This window comes from Sus scrofa, chromosome 9 (assembly GCF_000003025.6).
Source record: "Sus scrofa isolate TJ Tabasco breed Duroc chromosome 9, Sscrofa11.1, whole genome shotgun sequence".
In the NCBI taxonomy this organism is placed as follows: domain Eukaryota; kingdom Metazoa; phylum Chordata; class Mammalia; order Artiodactyla; family Suidae; genus Sus; species Sus scrofa.
Genome location: NC_010451.4, coordinates 31,326,545 through 31,340,152, shown reverse-complemented (window position 1 = coordinate 31,340,152; position 13,608 = coordinate 31,326,545). Strand labels below are relative to the sequence as shown.

Sequence of the window (13,608 nt, the reverse complement as noted above, 5' to 3'; positions counted from 1 at the left end):
AATTTAGCCGATGAACAAAGAAATGAGAAAGTAACTATATGAACGTATAAAACTGTATTTGTTACATAACAATTAATTTAGAAAATTCCTTAACAAATAATCTACCAGACATGATGCCAGGCTCTGGCAATGGTTAGCAAAGTAGGTATGATCCCTTTTTCAAATATATACTGTAATAAAGGGAAAATGTGGAAGAAGGCAGGAATTCTGATTTTAGCCCCTGCTTTTTAAAACTGCATCATATTCTTAGAACTATTTCTAGAATAACAAGTAGTCTCCTGAACAAAATCACATGCTGCTTCTCGGGGATTTATCTCAATGATGCTGAATATTGAATCTTAACACTATAATGGTTAATTTCTTTTTTATATACCCCACAGAAAGCTTGAAGCAACATGTAAATTTATGTAAAACACATATACTTATGTTAAGCAACAATTTATTACTGGATTTAATTTGGAAATATCTGGCAGCTCTTCTTTTGCTAAGAATATGTAACATGGTATAACTGGAACCAAGAATAATCTTGGACTTATGAAAATTCCATAGGTGATACCTAAGATGCTTTCTTTAAAACAAAATCACTATTGTGATATATTAGGTGAAGTTTACTTTAACTGTAAGATGACTATTTGTTATTGGAATTTGGTAGACTTTTCTTTTTCATATTTTCCTCATACTTGGTTTCTGCCTGGAATGTCCTTCCCCCTTCTGCTTCCTCCCCCTGCTTTGCCTGCAGCACTCATTTTCTCCTTTAAGAATAGGCTTAAGTGCTGTTTAGTTTAGCAATGATGTGTAACTTGGACCAAGTTCCTTAAACGTATTTCTTCCAATGCTCAAACCATGTATTGGTTTTCATGTCTGTTTCTCTGTAAGACTCTGAGATTCTCAGAGGCAGTGCTCTCAGTTGAAGCCATATGCCTGCCATGGAATGTTTGCTTTGATTGCTACAGGATCCTCAGTTCCTGAAGAGGTGCCTAGTATATGAGTGCTCAGTAAATCTTTGTGGAACTAAGATAAAATTCAGAATCCCTCTATTATACACTTACAGATACTCTAGAAAGCCATCAATTACTCCTTAAAGATAATAATGCCATGCTTTCTAAATTCTCTAAGTTGATCTCTTCTACTGCCATTATTTAAAGGATATTAGATGAAGAAAGGAAGTGAATGATATTTCACCCAATGGTTATTTCTAAAATTTCGTCTTTCTCCTTTTTCAAGAGAAGAAATATCTTTGAGAGGCAACCTGCTAAGTTATTAATTCTAGTCCCCTAAAGTTAACTTTTATATGGTAATATGATCAAAATAGTCCATGAGAGAATCTAGAGAATTTTGAAGAGCTAAAAGCTAAACATATAACATTCAGCACCCTTTAGAACATACTACAAAACAGATGCAGAAACAGAAAAATTGTGAAATACAGTAGAATTTCAAAGATGTCTTAAAATAATGCCCTCTCAAAAACCCAGCACTTTGAAAATTACTTTGAGGGATAATTTAGGAGTTAGTCTAAAACACAATACTTAGATGTCAATAGTAATACAAAAATGTAACACTGAACCAAGTTTGCTTATCAAAATCTTAAACCTTATGTGGTATTAAGGAGAAAGTATAGCGTTTTATTTATCAAGACTTTCATAAACTAAAAATAATAATCCTCTATTACATATTATTCCTACAAGTTAAAATTTTAGTATTAAGGGTCTTATTATGCTATGCATTTCAGCACTCTGTAAAATTATCACCCCTAGATGCATAGATAAATGTAGGGCATTCTTTTTAAAGTAACGAAAAGAATCTATAAAACATATTGGCATTGCTTCAACAGGATAACTAGAATCTACTGCATAGTTTTCTTTTATTTAGAACTCCTGTGATTATTATTTTCAGAGAAAACAATTATTTTCCGCAAGCATAATATCAAAAACATTTAAATGTTCTTGTGAAGCAAAATGAATAAAACTACTGATCAGTGGCATTTTCTGTAATTAGAAGTTAGAAACTTTTCTTGGTTAACAAAAAATAAAAAAATGCTATTTAGATATTATAGTCAACAATTTGTTTCTAAGTGGCTTACTCTAAGTGGTTAGTTTTTCATTCATATATGCCTACCTTCACTGATTCCTTTAGCAACTTCACAAATGTGTAATTAGTCTTTAATGTCACAGGTACTGTATGAGTTCAGAAGATAAACATGTCTCTAGCTTCTGGAAATATAAAGGATAGAAGGAAAATAAGAGACATTTACAGTAGATTTTGATACTCTGGGGGAAGGATGGGAGAGATGCAATGGAAGCATTGAGAGCAGTGGGTGCGAGGAAGAGGGAAGAATCTGAGATCCTACTGGGGATTTGACTTGAAAACTGGATTCTGATGGTCAAAAATTCATATGAAACCAACCATTCTGTAAATAACATACTTAGTTAGAAAAAATATGATTTTAAATTTCTCAAATGTGGAATAAATATTTTCTTCAGAAGAATGGTTGAGTTCTTTATGCTTTGCCTCATCTTCAGCAGTAAAAACAACACAGCATATTGCATTTCATATTCATTTTGAGAGAATCTTCAAAAGACTAAAAAGGGAAGTTGATAAAAAGGGGTTGATACACTATGAAATGAAATAACTACAGCAGTCAGAAGAGTGAGCGTTAATTAATGGGAAAACACACCCACAGAACATCTGAAGAAGCTAGTATAGTGGGATATTTTAAGACGTTTTTCAATTCATGCTCAGTAAATTTTATGGGAAGATTTAAAAAAAAATTGGTGATTTGATCTTAGAGAACATATGATTTTAATGTCATAATATCAATCAAGTAACAAAGGTAAAAATAGGCTGAGTTGTCCAGCTAAAGAGGTGAGATTGTAGAGAAGAAATAAAATCTCTTTCTGACTTCAATTTTCAAAATGCCACAGTGAAAAATTATAGCTGTTTTAGTTCTTCGTATATTTGCTCATCAAACCAGATTTGAAATATTATTTACAGCAATGAAATTTTCAACTCAAAGAAGCCGAAATGATAATGGTGGCTGTGCCACATAAGTATTTGTGGTGCTCAGAACCTCCGTAGTGAGGCCCTTCACCTGTCGTTCTTCCTGGGCTCAGTTTCTTCGTGTATATATAATTCGTCTGACTTGCAACATTGTGGGAATCAAATGAAATAAATATGTGAATCAGGAAGGTCAAAGTTTCTCTTCATGACATGAAATTTTTGTATATATTTTAGCCTAGGTCTTCATCAGATAATCAAACTGTTTCAAGTTTATTCTAAAGTGATTAACTAAACATTGAAGAGTCTGATTTGTAGGTTTGCCTTTAAATATATATATATACACATTTACATATGTGTGTGTGTATATATATATATATATATACATATAAAACAGAAACATTTTTGGCAAAAAAATAGAAGATTACTCATGATAGTAAAGTTTACAAATATTAGAACTTGTATAGTATAAATGTAACCACATAATCATAAACTTAGGAGTTAGTGAATTTAGATGAATATATGAAAATCTTAGCAGCAATAAGAATAATTGATCCCAAAATTCTAAAACAGATAAAGGATATTTATCTATGTTATTCCCAAGATGATAAAATTTAATGTTAAACTAATTGAGAAAAAAGGAAGTTTAAAATATTACCTTCCCAAATAGCTGCAGATATGCTCTAGGTTTGACAAAACATATGGGAGTAGTGTGTTGCATTGGAGTTCAGTTCAGAATTAATTTGAATAATAACTCTCCTATACAACAATTATTTAAATTTCAAAAAGTTATTTACTTTTCAGAATTTCTTTTTTTTCTATCAAAACCAAAAACCCCAAATGAAAAAAAAAAGCAATTAATACATGATAGGATATGCATGGGAAGAAGAAGAAATAACAGTTGAAAAATTTAGCATGTTGCCAGCTATTTTTTTAGGGCTGCACCCTCAGTATATGGAAGTTCCCAAGCTAGGGGTAGAATCAGAGTTACAGCTGCCAGCTTACGCCACATCCACAACAACACTATATCTGAGCTGCATCTACGACCTACACCAGAGCTCACAGCAACGCCAGATTCTTAACCCACAGAGCGAGGCCAGGGATCATACCTGCATCCTCATGGATACTGTTAGGATTCTTTTTCTCTGAGCTACAGTAGGAACTCCCCGTTGCCAGCTATTTAGTAGGCATCAATGGATGATAATTATTATTACTTTTTATTATTATTATTCCTATCTGATTCAAGCACTTTCTTGGTGATGGCATTTGCCTTCACAGCTGTCTTGGGTCAGGGTTTCAGAGGAGCAGACTCTGAGATGGAGAGACTATTGGGGAATGCCACTGGGATGAGCATTTATGGGAACTATGAAGAAAGCAGAGTTGAGCAGAGAGGGTATTTAACTGTGGTGCAGTCATGACAAAAGGACTATGAAGAAAGCAGAATAATGTTTGGAATATTTTGAGTTTCAGTTCAGAATTTCCATTATAAATATTCATTATTACTCTAAATTTTCATTAATTATCCTGTAATTGTACATTGAAAAATGATCAATGAACCTCAGCTCTAGAACTACCTGCCTGTCCGAATCTGACAAAGATTTGTTTTCATGAGAGAGCAAAAAATATTTATTAATATACATAGACTAAACAGTTTAGAATGAAAAAATGAATTAGTAAAGTATCAAATGTTCAAGTTACTGAAACTCAAAATATTCCAAATATTATTCCAAAGGTTATTTTGCGTGAAAATTTGTATTAGAAGTTTGTTACACATATTGAAAAGTCTAATAAATAAGTAATTCACTGTTGAAAATGACTTCAAATTAGGTAAGAATTTGGTTTAATGAATACTACTGAAATAAATCAGATAGGCTTCATGGTCAACGTTAGAAACAATGGCTCCAAAAACCTACTGGAGCCTACCAATGTTCTCATTTCCAAAGACACAAGTATCTCATTCCAGATTAAATTTATCCTTTGATAATTTAACACAACCAACCCAAGAGGAATGCTGCAGTATAGGAGTCCAGTCCGAATTAGTATATGCATGAAGTGGAAAAACAATTTAGAGAAAAATAAAACCTCCACACGGGAAAAAAAAATATGTATTCTAGACATGTAAGCACTTCATCTCTGGAATCAGTGAGCTAAAAACATATTTAATATCTGGAGTTTACCATCTAGGAAAACAAATTCTGTTAATAGGGAAAGGAGTGTTTTCTATTTCTCTTTTCCCACTTTTCCCACTCCAGTAACCTAAAAGATCCCAGCTGGACCTGATGACAATCTCTGGGAAGTATGGTACTTTCATCCTCTTAGAGAACACAGAATATAGGCTATTGATCTAATTTTTTCTCAACATGGCCAACATTAAAATTGCCTTTCTCTCAAAGAAGCTTTATTTCCCCCTCTCTCTCTTTAAAAAGAGAAACAACTCCCCCCTTGCAGCACATTGTAGAGAAACTAGTTACTTTTATTTATATTACCCATAATGCTGTGTAAATGTATCACAAAGATAAAATAACTGCCAAAAACAGAACTGCTACATGAAAAAAGACGCCTTGTATCTTCACCATAGTACCAGAAGGTTTGCTTTGGTGGACTACATTTCAATGAACAAAATGAAGCCAGTGTCAGATGGCTAAAACCTGTCCTTTAAAAATGAAGGTGGATAATAAACACGGTGTTACCACCCAGCCATGATCATGGCAGGGTATTGTGGTGAACAGATTGCTTAGATGCAAACCCAAAAAACGAAGGAAGGGCGTCTCAATGATAGGATGCAGTCATCTTTTATTCACCTTCAAACTGTGCTAAAGTAAATGTCCAATTTTGTGTACAAAAGTAAAAAAAAAAAAAAAGCAAGAAAATAAACTATTCTGTGATAGAAACAGATTTTGGCAGAATTTTCCCAGTATTTAATTCTATTAAAAGGTATGAAATGATGCAGCAGTTTGCTCTGCTGAGAAAATGCTTTATATAATTTTTATTTTTATTTTTTTCATCAACAAATACTGACAAGGGGCTGTGGAATGGACATACAAAGTAATCAAAAGTAAAATGGCAGATTAGTGTCTGCCTTTAGGGATCTGATAGTTTAGTGTCTTTCATTAATAAAAAATGTTACAGAATCACAAATTTTAAAAGTCTTTTTTGGTCATGTTCATATAACTGCATGAAACATACACATACTAAAAAGTTGTGCATCCTTTCCTGCCATGGGAACTACTGCTCCTTTAAGAAGAGAGTAGATAGAGGCATGTTCTCTAACACAGCCAATCAGGGAGCATAGATTCCCTAGAATGATCTGAAAATTCTAAGTCCTCTGAGTGTAACCTCTCTTCTCTTCAGGCCCCAAGCTTTGGTGGGTTGTCCTTATTAAGATGACAATGTGATTGAGTTTGTTACATTAGGTGAAAAAGACTGAGAGGGAATTCTTATATAGCAAATAAGTGGTGCTCAAAAGATGACAGCAGAGTATAAAAACTTGATGAATTATCAGACTTCAGAGTAAAACAAAGATCCAGGAGGCAAGAAATCCAGTGATGAGGAAGGACAAGCCCTTTGCCAGGCAGGGAGGGGGCAGGGCTCGGGGTCCAGGAGGCCATGCTACCTGGCAGTACAAATATTACTAGCAAACAAAATGAGCCAAAGAGAAGTTGTACTTTCAGTAGAGCTGTTGATCCTCTGCCTTTTGTACGTTTTCTTATTAGTTATGAAGTGCCCCCAAGACTTACACTTGCTAATATGAAGAGGATGTAGCAGACACTCTTAAAGTCTTAGAGCTTTTGCCTTCGTAAGCCCTGGCAGCATATCCAATGACTTCATTCATTTTTTACAACATTAACACTTATCCATCAGGAAAGAGAAGAGTGCCAGTTGGGTACTTACTGTCTTCTATTCTGAGACTTTAACTTTTTGGGAAATAGAAGCTAATTCCTAAAAAGATAAACTAGGAACAGAACTAACCATAATAAGAAGACTGACATAGGCTAGGACTGTCAGCCAATGTAGAATCCTTAAAGCATTAAGGAGTTTATATTCTGGCCCCTTTTAATCTATCTAATACGCCTCAAAAACCAAGGAGATGAATCAGGCATGACCTCTTATGATTCCTATCCTTGGTCTTCAGATTATCATAATTATTCCTACTTTCTGATATTCAGATCTGGTTGTGTAAAAGGAAAAAACAAACCTGACTCCCTTTTGGATCTAATCCTTTAGTTCTAACCTTTGTACTCTGTTGCCTGTGCTTAGTCATGCTATCTATCTTCTCACTTTTAAAAAAAGAATGATGATTATAACCTGAAATAGACATGATAGCTCATTCTCAAGCCTCTGACCTTTAAGGGTAATAACACTTTTCCATTCATATAGAGATAAAAAGCTGCAGAAAAGAGAACAACCTTTGTCTGGTTGGAGATTTACAGGAACATTGTAACCAGACCTACTTTAGCAACAATGGATTCCTGCACCAAGAAGTTTACAACAAATAGCCACACTGTCTCCCTTTTAGTATAAAAGAAGCCTGAATTCTAACTTGGGTAAGATTATTCTTTGGGACACTATTCCACCATCTTCTCCGTCTACTAGCTTTCTGAATAAAGTTGCTATTCCTTACCCTAGCACCTTGTCTCTTGATGTACTGGCCTGTCAGTGAGGCTAGCAGTATAAGCTTGGACTCAATAATGGTTGATAATGGAATGGGCTACTTAGAGGACTGAGTTCCTCATCATTAAAAGGATTACAGTAGACACTGATGATACTGATGGAGAATCCATCTACTGACCTAGTACAAACTCCAGGATTTTATATCTAGGATCTCTCACAATCCTGAGAGATAATATCTTTCCTCATCTAAGGCTGACTTTCTCTTTCTTCTTTTCCTATTGTAATTCTACCGATCCTCTGAGGTCTAGATCAGGTGGCAACTTCTTCCCAAATAATATTACTTTATATGACTGTTATGAGAAATTGATGAGCTATTGTGTTATATACTTTATATTTTATAATATTGAGTGCTTGGAGTATAATAGGTACTAAATTAATTCCTTTCATCACTTTTTTTACAATATAAAAATTAACATTGATCTCTTTATTTTTTTATATCCAAAAATATTTGCTTGTAATAAAAAATGAGCAATTATTTTTATGGCCATATTTTTGTTGAATTACTTTATGTTCTATATCATTTTTACATTTATTAAAGACCAGAACAACATCTTTCTTTTATTTTTATTTCCATAGTTTATAGACAAGGGCTGAACACATAATGGTCAATGAATGTGGAGAGGGTAAGCTTTATAAAGGAGAATCAACATAATACAGTTTAAAAACCACATTATATCTACCCCAATTTAGTATTCATGTGGCCTGGAAGTGTATTATGCTTCTGTTTCCTCATTAAAAATGGGGTCAAATATCCCTACTCTGCTTTCTTGAGTATATTTTTATAACCGGAGAATTGGGTAAAGGTGAAAGCCCATTCAAATAGTGCACTTTGATTAGGTTGCCCATTAGTTGCATTTTAGTGTGTTTAGAGAGTTCACTATGGAAAGGGCAATTCTTGTTCTGACCTTCCTGATGACAAACGTTTGATTTTTTTTCTCTGCTAAAAAAAAGGAGCAAATTATGGGCTTCCATGATATTCAGTGTAATTGATCTTTATGCCTTATAAGGATTAAAACTAAATTACATCTTGAATGAATATTTAGAAACTCCAAGTCTCTGAGAAACTGGTTGTCAACAGTCCTCCATTAAGACTGTAGAGTTGGGGCTACATGGCCATGTTCAGGTGCTATTCAGACACCCTGAGAGCAGTAAGACATTCTTGAAGACTTTAAATTAACATGCACAATTGTGCCAACACCCAACAAGAGCTTCATTTAATAACAGAGTGGCTATTGAAGGCCAAAGCTTACAATGGTCGATTCCTCTACTGCTCATTGTAACCTCTGCACAGCCAGTGAATATGAAGTCCATACGCTCTTCACAAGGCTCCCATTTCATTCCAAATACAACCCTAATTCCACGGCTAGGAGATCAGTGCCTTCAACAATGAGGCTTCTGCTGCTCTCCGTTAAATGTATTCAACAAATATTGACTTATCCTCTACTCTATGTCCTCACTGTGCTGTCAGGATCTGTGGTTTCTTGCTATTCCTGCAATGTTTTCTAAATGCTCTGCCTTTCTGTCCTTGGTTGACTTGCTTACTCTGTCTAAAATGCAGTTTCTCCTTCTAACCACCTGGCAAAATTGTACCTATTCAGGTACAGTTCAAATACAAAACCTCCTGCTGGCTGCATGCACAGAGTTACCTGTTGATAGTGCTGTGAGAGCAGATCACTAGCCTGCACTGCCATCTCTCCCCTTAAATTGAGCTCTCTTAGGGGTGAAGGGCCATGTCTTTTTCCTTTGGATCCCCCACAGCACTTAGCTGGTAGAACTGAATTGAAATTAAAATTCAAGAATAGCCTCACTAATTTGCCACTTTCAGTTAATTCATATCATTGCCAAAAAAGTTATTTGGGTCAATTGGATCAGATGTTTACAGACTAATTGATTGCTTGGACCCTTTTAACAGAGGCTTCAGTAATGGATTCACTCCAAATCAGTTAAATTGCTGGGTCTGTAAAACATGGCCAAGTAAAGAGGGCAAGAGAAATAGAAGCATTTTCATTATGGATTTCAAAGCTATCATTACTTTAACTTGATGTTTATTTATTCACTTTCTTGAAATGAAGTCCAAAAGCACTATTTTATTTAAAACATAGGTATACCTTGTCTATAGATGTTAGAAAAACTATACAGAAGCATTTTCCTGAAGCTTACAAACCAGTGGCTATATATACAAGACATCACTACAACCAGTTGAAAAGTAGAGAAATTCATTAAGCTATATTTTGGCATTACAAGATAGAATATATCAACATCATTGGTGTCCTTTTGTTTTTGTTTTCAGAGATTTGGTTGACTCATTTGACACCATGCAGTGATAATGACAATGTGCTTTAAAAATATACCCCCTTTTCTCTTCAGATTTACCCCCATTCAGTCTCCCACTGGCGGTTTAGGTTCAGGGTAGTTAATCTAGAGAGCGCTCCAGTTTAAAGCCTGTATTCCTACTTAAGTCCCAAATCCCTTTTGGCTTTCTTATTCTGCTGGGCCAGCCTATACTCCTAAGGTCACGGTCAGTGGCTTGCCTTTAAAACACAAAGGAAGGTCCAGATTGCCCCAGAGGCTCTCTTCTAAGCCCAGCCCAGCCCCTCTTATTCCAGAGTCTTTAGTTAGCCTTTCAGACAAAAGGCACCCACAAGTCCAGAGTTCTGACCCAAATTTTCCATCTTTATAACACTTCCATCCCTCCTTCTAAAACATGTTCTTTCTCTGACATATTATTTCACAAAGAGAAAAGCAGGATGGGGATGGAATGTTTTTCCTTTTTCTGTCTTTTCAAATTCAAAAAATGGGATTCTCTTGAAGCCAGCCAAGTCTCAATCAGTATTGGAAGTAATTGGGAGAAAGGGAATAGACAATTTATTTTACACTTTGCAGTTTTGAAACTTCCAAATATTTTAAAGTAACATATTTCTATTATTCTAAATATACTAAAGTGATAAATACTATATGACCTTAAAGCTAAATATTTTTCTCACTTTTCCATATAATAATTTGCTTTATTCTTCTATTCTGTAGTTTATCATCACCATCTACACACTGAACCTAATTTATAATGGCTTGTAGCAATATGAGTTTGCATGGAGTAAGAAGTCAATTTTGTACTTCTCAAGGGCAAGAGCAGCATATGTGTAAAGAGAGATATAGCAGGTATTAGAAACTGCCTACCTATGAAAAGGATTAAAGGTACTTATTGATACAAATGAATGACATGAAACTAAAGTGGTAATGTCTAAGAGACAAAAACAAGAATTCATATAATTTTACCAGGACTGTTAATTTCTCTATTGATATTTTAAAATAAAAAGTGAGCCTGCTTCTATGAAGAAAAACTAAAATTTATTTGAGACATATTTTACTTTATACATCTGATCTCTCAAAATGAATGTTTACAAATAATCCTTAGAATATATATTTTTGATGATAAATTTTTTGTTTTCAAATGTAATATTTTTGTATCATATTTTTCTGGTTTTGTTTTATGACATTCATAGCAGAAAATTTATTCACAGCCTTGAAGGAATAATCACCCCAAAGTAAAGAAAAAGGGAAAATTACAAATTAGAGGAAAATAAGTTTAACTTCACTTGATCTAAATATTTTGTATATACCATAACCATTAACAATTAAAATTAATTTATTTAATGAGATTTGAACAATGCAATTGGTAATTGTTTCTTACTTATATAGTCTCTCATTAACTGCAAAGTAAGTCAGGATAAAAGGAATAATTTAGAGGAAATCGTTTGATTTTGGTTACATTGGCAAATGCAACAGAGTTCATCCTTACTATTCTACTAATATAAATTTATTGAATTCTAGAGTGAGAGGGGATCTCAGAAATTATCTGGTCCAACTCCCTCAGTTTAGTTCTCTATGAGATTAATGCCCAGGCAAGTCAAGTAACTGGCTTTTTGTTATACAGCTGATCAAGCCTTGAGCTAGGACCTGATCCAGAAAATTCCTGACTTTGGGTTGAGGACTTTTTCTTCTGTATCACATTACCTTTAAAATAAAATTCAATCTAAACTGAGTTTTATATGTTTCGGCTTATTATAGCTGTGGTTTTCTAGTGCTTCCTAAAGTGCTTAGAGAAGAATAAACTGGTATTAATAACTATGTGGCAGCATATTAAATTGGACTGTAGGCATACATTTCATCTAAATCCATCTCTTTAACCAATATAGAGGGGATATTCCAGCCAAAATCTTTCTGTCACCCTAGTTCCATCCATCTTTCTCTCTCCCTCTCTGTCATTATGTTAATTCTTTTATGTCTTAAGCCAATGGGCAGAAAAGATTTTTTTTTTTCACTTCTCTGTTGAGTTAAGACACTGTCATGATACTACAGGGTTTGGTTCAAAAGATTTCTTACTCAATTTAGTTGATTGTCACATAAATATATAGTATAAAAGAAGATATTATAAGGAAAGATTTAGCAAAGGAGAAATGAGCATGTCTGTGAATGCTTATCTACAGCTAATGTGCATTTCTGACTTTGGGTTTGATGTCTAAACTCTGTAGCCTATGAGAGATTAAAGAATCTCCAAGAATTACTATTTCTTCAGGATAAGGACAGGCAGCTTATTTCATGTATTTATTGCATTCATAATTACTAAGAATGCTTTAAATAACACTAGACAGTATATGAAATCACATACATTTTAAGAAGTAAAGTGTAAATATTAAGAATAGTAATCAAATAAATAAAAATGGCAAAGAAACCAGATTTGCATACTGAAGTAGTCCTAATTTCTTACTAGGGAGGTTTAAATAAGTATTACTTTTTGTCTGACATAACATAAAATCATGAAATAAAGTAGTTTAAATCAGTTTGATTCTTTTCCTATTTTTCCTTAACATCCCATAGATAAGAAATTTTTACATTTGAGGCTATATTTCTAAAATTATCATTACTAAAAGAATAAAATTGCATTGACTTACGGCCCTGATGCTTTCAAAATGTCCACCTTCCTTCTGGAAATCGATAGGCTGTCCTTTTAGTGTCCAGTAGAAAGTGACATCCAAGCTAGCATCGTGAATTGCTTTGCAATTAAGGACGATGCTTTCTCCCACCGTCAACTCTGTTCTTTTAGGTGTAAGTTCTATTCTTGTAGGTTCTATAGAAATAAAGATACATTAATTAACATAACACAGTATTTCCCTGAATTTTGTATTTTAAATAATAGAGAAAAACTTAAACAAGGTATCTATGGAATATAGTTGCTCCAGATACACATCTTTTAATAAACTATTATTAATTGATATATGACCCTTTGTATGCTAGGGTATTTTACTATGCATTTGTAGGGGGCTGATGATTTAAAAGTCCCTGTTCCTAAGCAGTCAGCTTGGATGGAAAAGAGGAAAGACTACCTAACTAGAAACGGTATTTGGCATTCTGGAAGGAGGAACATTAGAGAAAAGAAGCCAAGCCGTAGCCTCCCTGTCCAACTTCAAGGATCATCAAGTATAAATAAAAGGATTTTCACAATAAAAAATGCTTCATATAGAAGGAGGAATAATTCAAGTGACTGCACTTCTTTAAAGGTTACACGAAGTACCTCCCTTCAATAACAGAGATAAAATTAAATACCACTACTGTACCACCTTATATTTACTTTATAGTTTACAAATCTTCCTTATAAGCACAGAAGGAAAAGAAGAGGCACTTCTGGCTGATTATAAAGTATGACCTTTGATAGATTGTGGGTCCTTCCATATCTTAAAAAAAAAAAAAAAAAAAAAAGCAAAATGTTGGATAGAGAAGTTTTTTGAGAAAAATATTTTACTCAGTTAAATTAAAAGAAAAGATACATTTTTATTGGGTTTAGAGTAATTTTTAACCTAATACCAACTGTACACCTAAGGGTTATTTTAGCTAATGTAAGCTAATGATCAAATAACTGCAATTCAATTTTTTTCTTTTTTGCTTTTT

General features: G+C 33.8%; 1 protein-coding gene across 2 annotated transcripts in view; it reads right to left on the bottom strand.

The window, feature by feature from the left end:
* Nucleotides 1–13,608, bottom strand: part of CNTN5 (contactin 5) — a 1,210,258-nt gene that overhangs the window by 129,708 nt on the left and 1,066,942 nt on the right. For both annotated transcript variants that reach the window (XM_003129801.6, XM_021102337.1), the window contains exon 15: nt 12,615–12,790. In XM_003129801.6, coding sequence (XP_003129849.3) covers nt 12,615–12,790 — 176 coding nt within the window. The remainder of the gene's footprint in view (nt 1–12,614; nt 12,791–13,608) is intronic.